General features: G+C 39.1%; 1 protein-coding gene and 1 non-coding gene across 5 annotated transcripts in view; one reads left to right on the top strand and one right to left on the bottom strand.

Moving 5' to 3' along the window:
- PPM1B (protein phosphatase, Mg2+/Mn2+ dependent 1B) overlaps nucleotides 1-20,905 on the bottom strand; it is a 96,627-nt gene that overhangs the window by 36,944 nt on the left and 38,778 nt on the right. For all 4 annotated transcript variants that reach the window (XM_047851652.1, XM_047851653.1, XM_047851651.1 and 1 more), the window contains exon 2: nucleotides 1,369-2,228. In XM_047851652.1, the coding sequence (XP_047707608.1) occupies nucleotides 1,369-2,214 (846 nt within the window). In that variant the 5' untranslated portion in view covers nucleotides 2,215-2,228. The remainder of the gene's footprint in view (nucleotides 1-1,368; nucleotides 2,229-20,905) is intronic.
- TRNAR-UCG (transfer RNA arginine (anticodon UCG)) lies at nucleotides 18,013-18,097 on the top strand. Its single transcript has one exon. It is a non-coding gene; the product is annotated as a tRNA-Arg (tRNA).

The following is a 20,905-nucleotide window of genomic DNA, read 5'->3' as shown; positions in this document are numbered from 1 at the left end:
GAGCCACTGACTATTCAATCACTGACAACCATCGATACCTTCAGTGCTTAACTTGTCCAGGTTTAAAAAAAAAAAAAAAAACAGAAAAGAAAAAAAGAATACAGTGCGCATAAGGAAAAAAAAAAATCTAAAGAGCTAAAGGAACCACCATTAAAAACCCTTTCAGAAAAAAGCTGCCAGCTACAAATAGCAGCCCTTAAATTTTGTCTATTTGAAGTTGCCTTTTCCCGTTCTATGGAAAAGAAATAGACACTTCACCAAAAACTGGGTACTTCCATAGACTCAGAGATCCCTCCTGGGAAATTTTTTGGCTATGCTTGTACCTCCCAAAGCAACTTACATGGTGGAGAGACAGAACAGTTCTAATCTAGACAATAAGTCAAAACCTTTCTTTCATATAATCAAATATTAGTTTTGCCTTAGTATCTTTTCAATCAGAGTCATACAATACACGCATATCCTAGGCACTGGCCAGATAACTCCAATTTTACCTGATTGCTATACAGACACTGTCAAAACCCATTGGAAACTACTGAATACTTTAACAACATTGAAGGGAATTGCTAAATAAGTTAGTCTGGAGTTTCTTTCCCTATTACTGTATCAAGTTAAGATTCACAGAACATTATAAAACTAAACGTTCATGTTCCACAGGAATTCTTCACAGGATTATGTTTTACGTTAGTCTCTGGTTTTGAATCACTGCTGACAAAAACATCTATAGGAAAAGAACTCTGGTATCTTCTGCAAAAGCTAAGATATTCTCCACCATGTCATACATCACTTACATGGAGCCACATGTAAATTCCTTTTTGATTTTATCACTAGGAAAGAGCTGCTTTTATTAGACAATAAGATATACACAATTTGTACTTTTACTTCAGTTTTCATCTCATCTGCCAGGAGGCTCAGATATAAATCACAAAACTTGACTTAGCCTAGGTCTCTGGCGTATCTTTTGTAGCTCTAATACAGAATTATACTATATACGTGGTTCACCAAACTGCTTCAAAATCAGGCATAAGACAGCTTATTGCCAGTGCTGAGAATTTAAATCAAAAGGCACAATTCTGTATAGATGCCCTTGCCACATCAACAAGCCATAAAGTCCTTAAATGAGAACAAATGACACAAACTTATTAAACCTAATTTTCAAATTAGAAGGCTGAGATAAACGAGGATGGCCAAAAGTAAATAAATTAAATAATAACAAATAAATAAGTCATTTCTGATGAAGAAGATAATTTAAAAATACACAGGTTTTCCCTAAGGGAAAAGTTTTTAAAATTTAAGTTTGGTTAATTTTACTTACCGTGCCTTTTCAAAATTAATAGGGTATTTATAATTATAACAAAAAGACTTACATACCTTATGTAAACAAGTGTCCACTACCCAATTGCACACATTTTCCAGGTCATCAGATACCTCAAGCCTAGATTTAACAAATTCACAGAGCTCCTCATTACTCATAACATCCCAGATCCCATCACAAGCCAAGATGATAAATTCATCCTCTTCTGCTCTTAAAATTTCATAAACCTCGGGCTCTGGAGAAACAAGTTGTTCTGTTGGGCCCTTGCCATCAACACACTTGTAATCATAGTCCCCCAAAGCACGAGACACTGCTAATGAACCATTAACACGCTGTATCATTACGCTGCCTCCTGCATTTTGGATTCGCTCCTTCTCCCTTGGATTGCAAGGTTTGTGATCCTGGGTGGAAAAGCAGACTTGTCCATTCCTGTACAGAACAGCACGTGAATCACCACAGTTGATAAAGTAGATATGCTTGGGTGAAATCAGGACCCCCACTGCAGTTGAACCACTTCTGTCCATTCCATTTCTGAGGTCGGAAAAGTTGCGCATGTATTCATCAATTTTCAAAAAGCCAGTTCTGATGCCACTCTTGACATTTTCCACTGAGGGCTCAAGAGCAGACCCTGATTTCCCAGCTGCCCTAAAGTCTTCATTGTTAGTGATGTGTTCTAATAAATGTGTTGAGCAGTAATTTGCTACTCGAGATCCAGCGTGACCATCATAAACTGCAAAAAATGACCAGTCGTCCAAGCCGTGAGGAATACCTACAACAGCTGTGTGTGCATCTTCCATTTCCACTCTCCATCCTTGCATGCTGCTCAGGCCATAACGTAAACCATTCCCAGCACCATGAGCGTTATGTTTCTCAGTTTTGGGTTTATCCAAAAATGCACCCATGTTTAATAATGAATCTGAAAGAAAACAAAAATTGCCAAGTGTTACATGCTTCAGTCTGTGAGACAATGATCTATATTCTATTCTATTCTTCACTATTCTATCTATTCTCTACTAACTCCTATCTCGTATATTTTTCAGTGTTATCTGAATTTACTGGAACAACAAAAAAGAAACCAAGAAAATTTCCCCACATATCCTTATTTTAGAACGGCGGTTTCTCAATCGTAGCACATTAGAATCATCAGACCAATTAAATCAGAACCTCTAGGGGTAGGACCCAGATATCAGTAATTTTTTGAAGCCTCTCCGGTGATTTATATGTGCAGTACATTGAGAATCACTGTTCCAGGAGAAAGGAAAACAAAGAAACAAAACCTGGCTAAGTTTTCTTAAACATGCAACTAAGCTCACCCTGGAGTTCATATAGAAGTTCAGACTGGTGTGGCATTTTTTTCCAATAGATTAAGGTACTAAAGTATGCGACTGTATTTCAGAAAGACTTCTAAAGGCATGTATTATGTTTTCCCCAGTGTTCCTGACAACCTCAAAATTCAATTGAAACATAAAATCTCCATTCTACAAACATCTGATTTTATCAAAGCTTTACTGTGTATCAAATGAAAACCTTTACCTGGGATTCTGGCAAAAACAATAAAACAACACAACTTTAATGATGTGCTACAGAACATACTCACTGTTGTCGAGTTTTGTAAGCATGGAGTAGCATTAGGACAACTTTTACTAAGTGCTGACTGACAAAAGACTTAAAATTCATAGACAGTACTACTAGGTAGTGCTAAGGTAAGTACTACTGTGCATCGCCCTCCCTCCTGACTTTACTATTATTTTAGAATAAAGCTTTTCTAATTTCCAAGGACTTGGACTAGAGTAGTGGTTCTCCAAGTAAGCGTGGAGATGCCCTGTCAGTTTCCTACCTACAATCCTGGCCCTAACACTCGTTAGCTGTGTGACCGTAAGCTTCTTAGTCACTTCTACCTCAAATTCCTGCTCTGAATTAGTCACTTGCACCCCTACCTCCCCTCTGTCAAATGGGATAACAAGAGTACCTACACTTCACAGGGTTGCAGTGAAGAATGAGTTAATGTAGTGTGCTTAGAACAGTACTTGAAAAATAGTCAAACCATAAAATGTTTGCTGTTATTTGCTCAAAATGCAGATTCCACAGCTCATCCACACACCCAAAGATTTTTTTTCAGGAGATCTTAGATAGGGACATTCAAAAGAGCATGCTAGTAACTGAAGAATCACATTTTGAAAGACACCAGTCCAGATCAACTGTCTTTTTTTTCTAAGTTTATTTATTTACGTATTTAGTTATGGGGGGGGGGGGGGAGACAGGGAGGGAGAAAGAAAGAGAGAGAGAGAGAGAGAGAGAGAGGAGAGAGAGAGAGAGAGAGAGAGAGAGAGAGAGAGAGAATCCAAAGCAGTCTCTGAGCTTGTCAGCACAGAGCCCAATTCAGGGATAGACCTCACAAGCCGTGAGATCATGATCTGAGCCGAAATCAATAGTCAATGCTTAAATGACTGAACCACCCAGGCGTCCCTAGATAACTTACAGCTATGAAAATCTTTTTCATATCTTTTTCAGCTATGCCCATTAACCTAACTTTACAATAAAATTTTATCTCTATTTCTAAAATCCCAATGAACCACCATATACGATATTTATAAATTACACAATTTTACAATTTTTCATGAGTTATAGAATACTATACTAACAAATTACAAATATAAATATTTAAAAAAGGAATTCTTGAAAGGTAAGATTCAAAAAACATAAAAATTATTTTCCATTCAAGTATACAAAATTATATTCTGTATTAACAGCAATGTAATACAATGTTTATTTTTTAATGCACTGGTTTAAAACTGTGACACAACAATCTGAAAGCCTACTTCTAAGTACATTTTTACTTAGATTCTTGTTTTTAAATGTTTAAGAGAAAGTGAGTGCCCATGTGAGTGGGGGGGGGGGAGGGGCAGACAGAGAGGAGAGAGAGGGAGGGAGGGAGGGAGAGAATACCAAGCAGGCTCTGAGCTGCCAGAGTGAGCCCTACTCAGGACTTGATCTCATGAACCATGAGATCATGACCTGAGCCGAAATCAAGAGTCAGACGCTTAGCCGACAGAACCATCCAGGTGCCCCTAGATTCTTGTTTTTAATTGCTATATCAGCTGAGAAAGACAACTTAGATCATACCTAAATGCAAATTAACTGAATTATTGACTATTTATCAAACCACTTTTCTTTTTTTCTTTAGATTTAACTTTTTAAAATTATTTTAAGGTTTTTATTTATTTTCAGTAATCTCTATACCCAATATGGGATTTGAACTCACAACCTTGAAATCAAGTTGCACATATTTCTGACTAAGCCAGCCAGGTGCCCCTACTTTTAAATTTTTTTTAAGTAATCTCTGTTCCTAATATGGGGCTCAAGCCCATGACTCAAGATCAAGAGCTGCAGGCTCCAGCTACTAAGCCAGCCAGGCACCCCTCAAACCACATTTCAAGTCCATCTATCAATTATGGGGGGAAAAAAAGTGCTGTCATTTCCATCATCGTGATGTTCTTGCAATTAAGGTGCTACTGTTTTACACTTCAACAAATAGATTCAAAATTCATAAGAACTCCTCATTTTGAAGATTAAAACAATAGTTGGGAAATTTCTATTTCCAAATTTGTTTTAAGGAATAAAGAAAGGAGGGAAGGAAGAAGGGGTCTTCGATAGAAAGTTACAGGGAACATTAAGAACCAAACAGCGCCTGGAAGGCTGACTTGGAAAATCATCAAAGAAGCCCTGTCCCAAACAAAGGAGCCAAACACTGAAATTTACACCAAGAACAGCCTTGCTTCTGTGCTGCTGCTGCTCTCACTGCAATGATTCCTACCTGCTGTCTCCCTTTCAAAGTCACTTGCTCAAGATTCAAAGTCCAGGAAATGAGTATCTGACAGAGCTTAGGTCACCAGTACACCTATCGGCTTTGTCAGGAACTGCATTCTTCTGCAAACTGGTCATTTTTTAATTCCAAATTGCTATTTTAAAGTTGAGGTTGTCCCTTGGGGCACCTGGGTGACTCCATCAGCTGGGCGTCCAACTCTCTGCTCAGAGCGTGATCTCACAGTTCATGAGTTCGAGCCCCAAGTCAGGCTCTCTGCTGTTAGCGCAGAGCCCTCTTCGGATCCTCTGTCCTCCTCTCTCTCTGTCCCTCCCCCGCTCACACTCTCTCTCAAAAATAAACACTAAAGTTGGGGTTGTCCTTCAGTGATTTAGTTTTTTAAACATGAAATATACATATGAGTTTATATAATGTACACATATAGCTAAAGAGTAAAAAAATGAGGGGCGCCTGGGTGGCGCAGTCGGTTAAGTGTCCGACTTCAGCCAGGTCACGATCTCGCGGTCCGTGAGTTCGAGCCCCGCGTCGGGCTCTGGGCTGATGGCTCGGAGCTTGGAGCCTGTTTCCAATTCTGTGTCTCCCTCTCTCTCTGCCCCTCCCCCATTCATGCTCTGTCTCTCTCTGTCCCAAAAATAAAAATAAACGTTGAAAAAAAAATTTTTTTTAAAAAAAGAGTAAAAAAATGAACACCTATGTACCCACTATACAATTTAAGAAATAACACATTGCCAAGATCACTGAAGTTTCCTATTATCCTGAGTATTACCATTGTATCCCTTGTATTTTAACCATGTGACGTGCAATTGTTTAGTTTTATATGTTTGACATTATACATTGATGTGAAATACAGTAGGTGTTGCTCTACTATTTTTATCATTTGTTTGGCCCACCACTAGATTTCTGAGATCCATCCACACTGATGCAGAGCTATTATCCATTCTACTATTGATGAATATTTGAGTTACTTCTCATTTTTTAGAACTATAAAACAATGCTGTTGTGAATAATCTTTTTTTTTAATTTTTTAAGTTTATTTGTTTATTTTGAGAGAGACAGAGACAGCATGATTGGGGGGAAGGGCAGAGAGAGAGAGAGGGAAAGAGAGAATCCCAAGCAGGCTCTGTGCTGCCAGCACAGAGACTGATGCAGGGCTTGAACTCACGAAACTGCAAGCTCATTAAGAGCAGGCTGCTTACCCGACTGAGCCACCCAGGCATCTCTGCTGTGAACGCTCTTGATGCCAATGTAGGAGTTTTCCTAGAACATATACCACAATTCCCAAGTACTTAAAGTATGCAAATTTGGCAGTTACTATACATGACCTTTTTTTCCAACAAAAATCACAAAACAAACCATTATATTTCCAAACTAAACTTATCCCCCAAATGCTTATTTATTTGGTAACACTACCTTCTTTAAAATAGATACCTTCTTGGGGCGCCTGGGTGGCTCAGTTGGTTGAGCGACCGACTTTGGCTCAGGTCATGATCTCACAGTTTGTGAGTTCGAGCCCCAAGTCGGGCTCTGTGCTGACAGCTCAGAACCTGGAGCCTGCTTCAGATTTTGTGTCTCTCCCTCTCTCTGCCCCTCCCCTGCTCATGCTCTGTCTCTCTCAATGATAAATAAACGTTAAAAAAAATTAAAAAAAAAATAAAATAAAATAGATACCTTCTTGGTAAGTAACCTTTATCTTGAATGGGAACATTAAAGTGTGTGTTTCTCTTATCTAAAAATATCTGCATATGGCCGACTTTGGCTCAGGTCATGATCTCTTGGTCCGTGAGTTCGAGCCCTGCATCGGGCTCTGTGCTGACAGCTCAGAGCCTGGAGCCTGTTTCAGATTCTGTGTCTCCCTCTCTCTGACCCTCCCCTGTTCACGCTGTCTATTCCTGTCTCAAAAATAAATAAAATGTTAAAAAAAATTTTTTTTAATATCTGCATACTGCTGAGGAATTAGCAACTCCTATTTTAAGTTCTATTGTTCTTCAGAAGCAAAGAACTTTGCTATGAGATAATCAGCAAACTTCTATGCGATAAAATGTCTTTCTTGGTTACTTCTCATTTATAAGCACTGTCAATAACTTACTATCATTTAAAGTTAAAGGTCTTGTTTCTATCAAATTAACTACACTGATGACACACTAACCACTCCTTATAAACTCCTGGTTCAATTTCTTTGCTGTGGAAATTTACCTAGGAATGATGCAGTGAATGATTTTTACCTTATGTGACTACGATTTTTCTTCCACAAAAGGTGGTCTTTATTAAAGAAAACATTTACTGTTGAAAATACACATTTGCCTAGCATCTCTCTGCTTTTGCTATTCATCCCCATTATTACTGAAACACAAGTCAGCAAACACTAAGGGGAAGAAGGTATGTTACAACACCTATATTTTAATCAACTGCAAAGCAAACCTTCCACAACGTATAATTGTTCTGATACTGGTTTCTTCAAATCGGCACTGTATACTAGGCATGTTTCAAAGGCATTTGATGGCAAAGGAATGCATTTTAATTTTTTGCCATATGTTCCATGTTATTTCAGTCATTTTGACCAAGACAAATAAAACAAGTGTTTCTCCAGTGATATGGCTTTCTGTCGTTTACTGTTCAACAAGAAACTTCAAAGGGCCTTGTAAACGTTTATAATTTGGTGAAATTTTGTACTCTTTTTTTGGTTGTTGTTAAATTTTTTTTATGTTTTTAAATTTTTGGCAGAGAGACAGAGCGTGAGCAGGGGAGGGGTAGAGAGAGAGTGACACAGAATCTGAAGCAGGCTCCAGGCTCTAAGCGGTCAGGCTCAAACTTGAGAACCACGAGATCATGACCTGAGTGGAAGTCGGCTGCTTAAGTGACTGAACCACCCAGGCGCCCCCAAATTTTGTACTCTTACTGCATGTTGTATGGCTTTATCAAACATCTCTGAAAAAAAAAATCACAAAGTTTTTGTTCGTTTTTTATTTTAGAGAGAGTGAGCGAGTGCACACAAGTGGGGAAGAGGGGCAAAGGGAGAGACAGAATCCCAAGCAGGTTCCACACTCAGCGCAGAGCCCAACTTGGGGCTTGATTCCACGACCCTGAGACCATGACTGGAGCCAAAATCAAGAGTCAGACGCTCACCAACTGAGCCACACAGGCGCCCTTCATAAAGGTTTTTGGTACTCAGAATCCCCAATTTTTAAATGTCTTGCTAATTTCTTGTGATTTCATGCTATCGTTTAGCTACATGTCAAGTAACACTGCACACACAGGCAAGGTACAGTTTCAACAATAGAGATCTACACTTCAAACAATCTTTTTTGACAATCTCAAATTTTTTGTAGTTGACATTTCACATCTGATTATAGCACGGTTTTTACCACATAATGAGAGATCGTACTGGAATTAGGAGTTCTAACATTTTTTATGTGTATGCCTGTGTGTGCTTTATTATAATCAATCAATCTGATTTTTTGATAGGAATCTTTTATAGTCATTTACTCACTTTTTGAAGACAGCTTCATTAAAAACTGGCCATATGGAAATCAACATAAATACATGTAAACTTCAATGGGATACCACGATGACAAATACAAGTGAGAAAGTGAAAACTCCTCCCTTCCTTAGGATCTTTCTCACCAGCCCAATTTGACATACTAACAGCATGGGAAGCCAGAATCAATCACTGTATTAAATGCAATTTGCCTTTTTCAAGATGAAAGGTAATAAACAGAAGTTCTAAGTTTTAAAAAATTAATACTAATGGTTTGTTCTACATACCTATGTTTAGAAACCAGTGATGTATACAACTCTGTGGGCCACAGAGTTTTTACAAGAACGTCTACACAGAAAGCATTACCTAAAAACAACACATTTGTCCTTTTCCACTGCCTTCTTTGAGAAAAATACATTAGTGAACCCAGAGCAGCCCAGTATGGTAACTGTACTATGAAATAAGAATCTGAGAAATAATATTTTAAAAGGGGTTCTCAGACCTGAAAAACTGGGGACTACTTGTCTTTTTTTATTTAAGTAATTTGCTTAAATCACTTTAAGTGATCACATTTTAATTTTTCTTAATTTTAATTTATTACTTTTTTAAAGGAAACTCCAAGCCCAATGTGGGGTTCTAACTCACAACCTAGATATCAAGAGTCACATACTCTACAGACTGAGTCAGCAAGGTGCTCCAAGTAATCACATTTTTAAAATTACCTAAAAGATTGCACATGTGTTTATATAATATGTAGCATTCAAGTCTGGGATAACCCTACAATTTCTCATTAATAATCAGTGCATAAAATACAGCAATAAATTATACATACTTTTAATGTATCTGTCAAAAGAATACTTTAACTTTGTTCAATTAATTTAAAATTACATAATAGTACAATAGTTACTCATTCAAATATTTTCTTCCCCCCTCCTATTTTTTTAAGTAAACTACCCCTAACGTGGGACTCAAATTCATGACCCCAAGACCAACAGTTGCATGCTCTACCAATTGAGCCAGAAAGGTGCCCCTCATTCAAGTATCTTCTCAGTACCTACTGCATGCCAGGCACTGTATTAGGTACTAGGAATAAGATGTCCCCTTCCCTAGAGGAACTTACAGTCTAGTGGAAGATAAAGACAAGCACACAGATCAAGAAGGCACACTGTGATATAGGATACAAGGAGATAAACAGAGATATGCTAACAGGAGGTGTCAAAGACAGCCTTATATATTTAAAACTTTTCCAAAATGGGGCACCTAGGTGGCTCAGTCAGTTGAGTGTCCAACCCTTGATTTTGGTTCAGGTCATGATCTTACAGTCACAAGGTGGAACCCAGTGACAGGCTCCTCACTGTACACGAAGCCACCTTAAGATTCTCTCTTTCCCTCTCCCCACTTCCCCTCCCCAGCTCTCACAGGCATGTGCATGTGCGCTCTATTTCTCACTCAATAAAAATAACAATAGGGGCGCCTGGGTGGTTCAGTCGGTTAAGCCTCCAACTCCAGCTCAGGTCACGATCTCAAGGTTCGATCTCAAGGTTCGTGGGTTGGGCCCCGGGTTGGGCTCTGTGCTGACAGCTCGGAGCCTGGAGCCTGCTTCGGATTCTGTGTCTCCCTCTCTCTCTGTCCCTCTCCTGCTCACGCTCTCTCTCTCTGTCTCTCAAAAATAAATAAATGTAAAAAATTAAAAAAAAATTAAATTTTAAAAATTAAATTAAAATGGGGTTTAAAAAAATCCCCCCCCCAAAAAGCCAAAGGTGAGACCTAAATGATGGAAGTGGGAGAAGGCATTAGCCAGCACAAACACCCAAAGAAGGGCAAGAGCACAGTTTGGTATAGCTGGTATGTATGTATGTGTACTGTATGTACACTATATGTACTATATGTATGTATGTGTGAGTCTATACGTGAGCATTTCAAGGGACAAAGCAGCAGCACTGAAATCCTAAGAATAACATTATTTCCCACTGAAATGTCCATTATCTACTTAGAATCGTGGATTTGAGAACTCAAAACCATGCGAACCTCTTCTTGCCTGAGAAGGTAGCAAACCCATCTGACAATTGTGCTTTTCAGTGTGAAGAACATATCTGGGGGAAAGGTCTAGAGGTCCTAAAATTTAGGTGAGTTTCTACAGTTTACATTCTTCTATAGAATAAGCCTCCACATAAAAAAAAAATGTGATACCTTTGAGTTTGCTTACAAACCCACCTTTGAGTTTGCTACCCCCCCATCCCCCCCTGTGAAGGGGGTAGACAACCTTCACATATAATAAGTCAAATTTCATTGAAAAGAGACTTTGAAGGGCTGTTCAAATACTCCCAATGAAATATTACTACAACGTTCAAACAGATCAAATACATGCAAATACACATAGTCAAAATGTACTCACACTACTCATCACCAGATAATTAAAACAGTTGCAAAACTGAATTTCAGGTTCCTTTTTTCTTTTTTTTAATATCTATTTAAGTAACCCAACACAGAGTTCAAACTCTTGACCTCGAGATCAAGAGTCAAATGTTCTTCTAACGGAGCCAGCCAGGTGCCCCTTAGGTTCCTTTTTTTCTAAACCCTTCCTTAGTTCATTCAAAATCATCTCTACTCCTTAGATCAAATGGATCCATAGGACAGAGGCTTTTTCCTCTCTTTTCTCTTAACCATGTCTAGGGACTAGAACGTCATCCAAAGAGGGGCACACTTACTTCAAAGCTGCCCTCAGTTTATAATCAAGCCCAAATATATTTCACATTTATAAACAAAACTGACAGCACAGTAGGAAACACTTAATAATAGGTCATCAAAGAATATACCTTCAGTTTTTCAAATAACAACTTATAAAAGGGAAGGAAAAAAAACACATATCGCACTAAACGTTTGCAGTAACTGACTAGAGTTACTAGAGTAACTAGAGCCTCAATTCAAAAGCAGGACTATTTTATCTACCATAATTTGGGCACTAAATTATTTTCAAATCGTGCCTCCCCACGCCCTTAATTATCCTCCACCTATGCAAAGCTACATTCTTCCAAAAATGTCAGATGTGGGTCTCACCTCTTCCAGAAATCCTTTCTCTGAGGTGCTCTATCTACTAAACTTCATTTTTTTTAACGTTTTTTAAATTTTTTTATTTTTTTTATTTTTGAGACAGAGAGAGACAGAGCATGAACGGGGGAGGGGCAGAGAGAGAGGGAGACACAGAATCGGAAGCAGGCTCCAGGCTCCAAGCCATCAGCCCAGAGCCCGACGCGGGGCTCGAACTCACGGACGGCGAGATCGTGACCTGAGCTGAAGTCGGACGCTCAACCGACTGAGCCACCCAGGCGCCCCTCTACTAAACTTCATTAACAGTAAATGCTACTTTCCCATCCATTTAGTGCATGCTACTCTGCATAATCAATGGCCCTTCTGTGTAACCTCCTATTTCCCCCAAATAGTATGTTTATTTCCCTGCAAAAACAAGTACTGAATAAATGCTAGATTTTTTAAAAATTAGTTTGAGAGAAGTTATTTTACAAAGTAACACTTCCATTCCCAATAAGTGATAAATGTTATGTGGCCTTTACCATAGGCCATATTCTCCCTCATAAGTGAAGTAGATTTCATGAAGGACAAAGACAAGCCTTTGTATTACACTGAAAAGATAAAGGCCTTAAACAAAAAACCCCTGAACTTGTCACTCCAGTGTCCTAGAAGAGCCTCATTCTGTCAGAGAAAAAATTTCCAAGGAGGACAGCATCCAGGTATGGGATCTAGGGTAATGAATGCCAAAATGGTGTCCACCACATTAAGTCAGTCCAGGAATTGTATCTTTGAATGAAACTGTGCATTCCAGAAGACAAGGCATCGATTAAATTATATTTTTGGTTATTGTATTAGATATTTATTTTCCTTTGGATTTCCTCTATCTTTAATATAGCTTAAAAGTTCTTACTTATCTCAATGATCTTATGTCAAATTAAGGGGGGAAAGACTCACACATATGTTCTAGAGAGGGCTTTGAACTTAAACTGAATGCTCTCTGCCTCCCTTAAGTCAGTAATAATAAAGGGCAGTAGTAATAAGGGATAGTCTCCCAAAAGTGATAGAGACGTTGGCTTAAGCAAGGAGCTGGGAATGAAAATTCTGGCCACTCCTACCTGCTTGGACCAGTTTTGTTTTTAAAGAACGGTTTACTCATACATGATAGTCATTAAGTCATTTTAACTATTAACCAGTTCATTTCATAGTATCATCTATAAACTTGGCCATGGAAATTTTCTCACATGAATTATAAAAACATCTATTAGAACAGATTATTATGACCAAGGGCCATATTTCATTGAGATAATCTGGGAAAGCTTCATGCAACACAAAGTCTAGAAAACAAACTACATTTTTACAAATCTAAATCTGAAGAGACTAAACGAAATGGTCCCAAAAGAACCAAGAAATCTGTAGTGCTTAGAAGAATATCTTCTGATAATAAAAGCATACTAACTTGCATCTAAAATAACAAATACATTCAGTAAACATACCATCTTAAGACAACTAACTGTGGGAAACAAGGAACCAAATGCTAAACATTGGATTTGATTCTTGGCTCTACCAAGTATCTGTTTTCCTAGGGATGGGGGAAGCTGTACAAAACAATATCAAGCATTTCTTCCTGTTCTGAAATTGTGTTGTTAGAGTCTGACTAGTAAGTAAACTACCAACTGCTGACAACAAATATAAAATTATAGGACACTGTGAGACTAAAATACAGTGAAGAGGGGATAGTACAGTACCAGTGAGCAAGTCTGTATTTCATTTGCAATATCAGATAAATACAAGTAAAGTGAAATACAGCAAGTAAATAAACTAAAGATTTTAAAAAGATTTCTCGCTTTCTGAATGAAAGTTGGAGAACTTCGGCTTATTGCCCAAGGCTCCCAAAATGATAGCAAATATATCCTCTTCTCCAGCTTGAAAAAAAACCTCAAGTCAAGCATGTCCTCCCCTATGATATTTTACAGACTACTCCAAACAAAAGTATTTATCGGGGCACGGGGGTGGCTCAGTCAGTTAAGCGGCTGAATTCAGCTCAGGTCATGATCTCATGGTTCCTGAGTTCAAGCCCCGCGTCCAGCTCTGTGTTGACAGCTCAGAACCTGGAGCCTGTTTCAGATTGTGTCTCCCTGTCTCTCTGTCCCTCCCCCGCCCATACTCTTGTCTGTCTCCCTCTCCCTCTCTCAAGAATAAATATTTTTTAAAAGCATATTTAAAAAAGAAAGTACCACCTTTCTGAACTGCTACAAGTAGTGTCAGGCACAAGGCAATTAACTGTATACTGCTTTATGGCAATCCTTGTGTGAAACGGTAACATTTATATCATTCCAAATGTATCTATGTCAAATGGTACCAAGTTTCCATTTCAACTTTCTATTCAAACCAAAAGCAGGCTTCTTACTGAAACTATTAAGCAGAACCAAGCTTGTTTGTTATATTTTCATTATTCACCCAATTTGGATTTTACTTTTTTTTTTTTTTTTTTTTTAAGGACGCTGTCAGTAATTTGGCATGGTTATCTCTTTAAGAAGTTTAGTTTGGGGCGCCTGGGTGGCGCAGTCGGTTGGGCGACCGACTTCAGCCAGGTCACGATCTCGAGGTCCGTGAGTTCAAGCCCCGCATCGGGCTCTGGGCTGATGGCTCGGAGCCTGGAGCCTGTTTCCAATTCTGTGTCTCCCTCTCTCTCTGCCCCTCCCCCGTTCATGCTCTGTCTCTCTCTGTCCCAAAAAAATAAATAAACGTTGGAAAAAAAAAATTAAAAAAAAAAAAAAAGTTTAGTTTTACGCTTTATGTAAAGAAAGCCAATGCTTCTCCACATTGCTGGCACTGTCCGCCTTGAAGAATGACTGCTGACTAAATAAACAGAAGGGAATAACATTTTGGTAGAAAACATCTCTGAATTCCTCTCAACTATAAGGGACTTTTTTTTTTTTTAATTTTTTAAACGTTTATTTATTTTTGAGACGGAGAGACAGCATGAACGGGGGAGGGTCAGAGAGAGAGGGAGACACAGAATCTGAAACGGGCTCCAGGCTCTGAGCTGTCATCACAGAGCCCGATGCGGGACTCGAACTCACGGACCGTGAGATCATGACCTGAGCCGAAGTCGGATGCTTAACCAACTGAGCCACCCAGGCGCCCCTATAAGGGACTTTTAAATCCGTGAAGATAAAGTTAGCAAGAGTGAAGTCAACAGCAACCACGCTGTGAAGCCGGGGAAGCAGCAGAACCAAGACTCTGACTTAGTGGAATGCTAAGTTAAATGCTAGGCTAACTGTGAGCAAACAAGGACACTAGTTTAAACTGCAGCGTGGAGGTACTGCAGGCAGTGGGGGTGAAACCGGGACTAACAAGAGGACTGATGGAAAGTCTACTGCAGCAGCAGGTGCACTTCCCAGAATTCTCCTCTGTGGGTCTGCGCAGCCGGATGAAGGAGTAGCATCCCCTCGCCCCAGAAAGAGATGGAAGTTTATTTCTGAAGAAGGTAAAACAGAACTTTTGAAGAGGAGAACACCAGGCTGAGATTAGGGCTGGAAACTAGCCTTAAAATGTAAAATTAAGTAGAAGTTTACATATTGTTTGATACACTAGCCTTTTTCAGACACTGAGTTCCCCAAATGCTGGCAATCAAATGTATACCCTCTAATAAAAGAGGCTTATTTATACTCTTTAGAATCTCACTAGCTCTACAGGAAAAGATCTAAGGTACTGACATTGGAGGTTACTCAAAAAGCTAGATCAAATTCACCCCACAGCAATCCCACAGCCAACCAATCCCATGGACAGGCACAAAGCTTCCAACCATCTATTCAACGTCCATTTTAAAATATAAGCAGACAGTCGATGGCCAAACATTGGTGAATTTTCCTAATGGAAGAGGGGCCAACACAAGCAGAAAAGGGCAGCTTGGAAAAGAAAAGCCTAGAAAGGGATTAAGTTGGGCAAAGAAAAGTTAATCACAGGAGGAGGAGGAAGGAAGCACGCAACCAAACTCCTTTCAGAAAGGGAAGAGATTTTGATTCCATGGAATAACCGGATGTTATTAAAAGGAAAAATAAAATGGAGGACTAAAAGAGCTCCTGTAAAGTGAAAACATAATCACAGAAGAGAAAACTGGGAAAATGAAAGTTGAGAGAAATTCCCAGAAATTAGAGCACAAGACAGATGGTACAACAGGAGAGGATCGGCCTAGGAGTTTCAAGAGCCAAAAAATGGAGTAAGAGAACACAGGAAATTGAAATGCAGGCACACCTTGGAGATACCGCAGGTTTGGCTGCAGATGACTGCAACAAAGCAAGTATCGCAATAAAGCTAGAAAGTGAAATTTTTTTGCTATCCAGTGCACATAAAAATTATGTTTATACTGTACCGTAGTCTATTAAGTGTGTAATAGCAGTATGTGTAAAAAAAATGTATACACCTAAATTAAAAAATACTTTAGGGGCACCTGGGTGGCTCAGTCGGTTAAAGCATTCAACTCTCGGTTTCGGCTCAGGTCATATCTCACAGACTGTGAGGAGCCTGTTTGGGATTCTCTCTCTCCCTCTCTCTCCTCTGCCCCTCACCTCCTCTCTTCCTCCTTCCCTCCCCCCTCCCCTCAAAATGAATAAACATTAAAAAAAAAACTTTATTACTGGGGCGCCTGGGTGGCTCAGTTGGTTGAGCATCCGACTTTGCCTCAGGTCACAAATCTCATTGAGCCACACACTGGACTCACTGCTGTCAGCACAGAACCCGCTTTGGATCCTCTGTCCCCCTCTCTCTGCCCTGCCCCACTTGCACGCATGCGCATGCTCTCTCTCTCTCAAATAAACATTTAAAAAACTACTTCATTGCTAAAAACTGCTAACCATTATCTGAGCTCTCAGTGAGTCACAGTCACTGATCATAGATCACCATAATAATTATTATAATAATGGAAAAGCTTGAAATATTGCAAGAATTACCAATATGTGACAGACACAAAGTGAGCAAATGCTGCCCCCAAAATCGTGCTGAGATTTGCAGGGTTGCCACAAACCTTCAATATGTAAAAACCGCAGTATCTGTGAAGCTCGATAAAATGAGGTATGCCTGCAGTTCCTAAAATATAAGAAAACTTCCACACTGAAGTTTGAATGAACTCCAGCTCATTCCATGTCCACACATGAATTTCAAAACTGAAAAAGCCCACTCTGTGACAAGCACAATGGATGGAAACATATTTACAAAGGCACATTACCAAAACCTTCAGAACACTGGAGATAGGCAGGTATATGAGCCTACAGCTATCAGAAAGAGGTTTAATTCAAAAGTTGAAGGATCAGAATGCCACTGGTCTCAACTGGAGGTTGAATTAGCAATTAGAACATCAAACACTAAACAAAATGTATTAATGCCAAGAAAACAAGAAACTGTGCAGGGAATAAAAAGCAATCCTATTTTAGAAAAAAATAAAGAAGAATGAGGGAGTATGTGTACGTGTTATGGTTAGGGTAGTGGAATTGAAAGAGCTAGATTTCATCTACAGTAATGGGACAGATAATTCCCAGAACTGGAAAAAAAATAATCAAATAGCACATTAGAGATTTAAAGATAAATTCCAACAGAATCAACTGTAAAAGTTTAAAATAGTTGGTTCTGGAGAATCTTCTCCAAGAAGAGGAGCTCACAGAACTGTTTGGTTCTTCAAACCATGTAAATGCTTATTTTAATTAAAAAAAAAAAACAAAAAACTGAAGCAGCATAAAGTAGAACAATAGCACACTATGAAATAAGAAACTGCAATTCAGATCATAAACTAATTTCCCTAATAAAGAGACATAAAAATGTCTCATTAGGGCTTAGTATCCAAAATATATACACAACTTACACAACTCAATACCAAAAAAACAATCCACTTAAAAAATGGACAGAGGACCTGAACAGAGCTTTTTCCAACAGGCACATGAAAATCGTCAGGGAATTGCAAATCAAAATCACAATATCACCTCACACCAGTTAAAATGGCTAGAATCAAAAAGACAAGAGGGGCACCTGGCTGGCTCAGTATGAAGAGCATGTGACTCTTGATCTCAGGGTTGTGAGTTCAAGTCCCACATTGGGTATAGAGATTACTAAATAAATAAATAAATGCGCTATGATACTACAGGTTTCTTTAAAAACAAACAAACAAAAAAAGACAAGAAACAAGTGTTGGTGAAGATGTGGAGAAAAAGAAAACCTTGTACACTGTTGGTGGGAATAGAAATTGGTGCAACCACTGTGGAAAACAGTGTGGACCTTGCTTCAAACATTAGAAATAGAAATACCATATGATCCAGTAATTTCACTACCGAATACTTACCCAAAGAAAACAAAAACACTAATTTGAAAAGATACGTGCGGGGCGCCTGGGTGGCTCAGTCGGTTGAGCGTCTGACTTCGGCTCAGGTCATGATCTCACCAGTCGTGGGTTCGAGCCCCACATCGGGCTCTGTGCTGACTGACAGCTCAGAGCCTGGAGCCTGCTTCAGATTCTGTGTCTCCCTCTCTCTCTGCTCCTCCCCTGCTCAGGCTCTGTCTCTCTCAAAAATAAATGTCGAAAAGAGATGTGCACCCCTATGTTTACCGTAGCTTTATTTACAATAGTCAAGATATGGAAGCAGCCCAGTGTCTATCAATAGATGAATGGATAAAGAAGATAGGGGTGTGTATATATGTACACACACACACACACACACATACACACACACATGCGCGCGCACTGGAATATTACTCAGCCTTAAAAAAGAATGAAATCTCACCATTTGCAACAACATGGATGGGCCTAGAGGCACCAAATGAAATAAATCAGAGAAAGACAAATACCACATTGTTTCACTTAAATAAAATAAAACAAAACAGAGTGTTAAATACAGAGAACAAACCAACCAGTGGTTGCCAAGGGAAGGTGGGTGAGAGGATGGACAAAATTGATAAAAAGGATTAAGAGGTACAAACTTCCAACTCTAAAAATAAGTCACAGAGTAGAAAAATACAGCATAGAAAATATAGTCAGTAATACTGTAATAATGTTGTATGGTCACAGATGGTGACTACACTTATTATGGTGAGGGAGGAATAATAGAACTGTCAAATCCATCAACTGTCAAAGTCAGATGTTATGCACCTGAAACTAGTAACATTGTGTGTCAATTTAATTTTTGAAAATCCCATAAATCAGTAAGAAAATAATCAAAAACACTGATAGAAAAATGGACCAAAAGAACCCCACAAATGGATCTTAAACTATGCCCAACCTCACATTCATGAGAGAATGAAAATTAAAACTACACTGAGATATCATTTTTCATATATGAGATTGGCAAACACCGAAGGTTTGGGAATCATTCTCTTGACAAGATTATGCAGAAACATATTCACATTGCTAGTACCAACAGACTGGTACTATCTCAGTGGAGGGCAATTTAATAAAATTGATCAAAAATTACACTTGCACCTACTCTGACCAAATTCTAAAAATTTACCTACAGGTTTATGTACAAAATGACTATTCACTGCAGCACTGTAAGCAAAAGTAAAATACATGAAATAATCTTAGTATCATATTCATTTGGGAATTATTTTATTTAATAAGATGAATCATGATACACATTCCATGCAAAATATGCTGAAATATACCCTACGATTCTTTTAAAAGGAATATACACACATGCACATGTGTATATCCGTTTGTTTCTGCAAGCATACACAGAACACAGGAAACTGTGGGGAAGAGAAAACAAGAGGTTGGAAGGCAGGGATGAAAAGGACGCTCTCTATTATATGCTACGTTGTATCCTTTCCATTTTATTTATTTTTTTAGGTTTATTTATTTTGAAAGAGTGAGAGAGAGCACATGAGCAAGGGAGGGACAGAGAGAGACAGAGAGAGAGAATCCCAAGCAGGCCCCATTCCATCAGCTCGGAGCTCAATGCAGAGGAGCCCCACACAGAGCCCGACTTGGGGCTCAATCTCACAAACCGTGAGATATGACATGAACCAAAATCAAGAGTTGGACACTCAACTGAGTCACTCAGGCGCCCCTATGCCCTTTCCATTTTATTTTTTTTTTTTAATTTTTTTTTCAACGTTTATTTTTGGGACAGAGAGAGACAGAGCATGAATGGGGGAGGGGCAGAGAGAGAGGGAGACACAGAATCGGAAACAGGCTCCAGGCTCTGAGCCATCAGCCCAGAGCCCGACGCGGGGCTCGAACTCACAGACCGCGAGATCGTGACCTGGCTGAAGTCGGTCGCTTAACCGACTGCGCCACCCAGGCGCCCCTCCATTTTAAAATATATAAATGTAGGGGCACCTGGGTGGCGCAGTCGGTTAAGCGTCCGACTTCAGCTCAGGTCATGATCTCACTGTTCGCGAGTTCAAGTCCCGTGCTGGGCTCTGTGCTGACAGTTCAGAGCCTGGGGCCTGCTTTGGATTCTGTGTCTCCCTCTCTCTGCTCTTTCCCCACTCAAGGTCTCTCTCCTTCGAAAATAAATAAACATTAAAAAAAAATTTTTAAACATATAAGTGTAATAAAATTAAATTTCTTGAATTTAATGCCATTAAATGAACATTATTTCAACTAGGAAAATTCCTTTAGAGTGAATCTTCTTTTAGCAATCAAAGCTCTAATCCATAAAAATCTAAACCATTTATAGGGGCACGTGGGTGGCTCAGTCAGATAAATGCCCAACTTCAGCTCAGGCCATGATCTTGTAGTTTATAAGTTTGAGCCCTGTGTCAGGCTCTGTGCTGACAGCTCATAGCCTGGAGCCTGCTTCAGGTTTTGTGTCTCCCTTTCTGTCTGCCCCTCTCCCACTCACTCACACTGTCTCTCTCACACACACAAAATAAACATGAAAATAAAGTTTAAAACCATTATCAATATTGATATATTGGTACCCAAAGGTTTTTTCTCTGCAAATCAAAGGAATGATCATCCACACTGACAGAATGAACTCACTGGTGAGTCCTACTATTAAAAAGAATAAATAAGAAGCATGAATACTACACTCAATGCATGATGAAAACTGAGGTGTAATGGTGTCGATTAAGACAGCATCAAGCTGCTAAAGGATATCATAAATTCATAAAGAAATGCATATACCAAACAGAGGGAAAAATTGTTTTCTCGAAAGAATTTAGAACAAGGGCAAATATTTGGTGCTGCTATGCTGTATATACAAGTATCAAATTCTACCTAAATGAATTGCACTTCTGTATGAGATCAAATGAAAACAAAATTCTCATGGTGCATTTT

The sequence above is a fragment of the Prionailurus viverrinus genome, chromosome A3, assembly GCF_022837055.1.
Source record: "Prionailurus viverrinus isolate Anna chromosome A3, UM_Priviv_1.0, whole genome shotgun sequence".
NCBI classification, from domain to species: Eukaryota; Metazoa; Chordata; class Mammalia; order Carnivora; family Felidae; genus Prionailurus; species Prionailurus viverrinus.
This window is presented reverse-complemented; position numbering and strand designations above follow the sequence as displayed.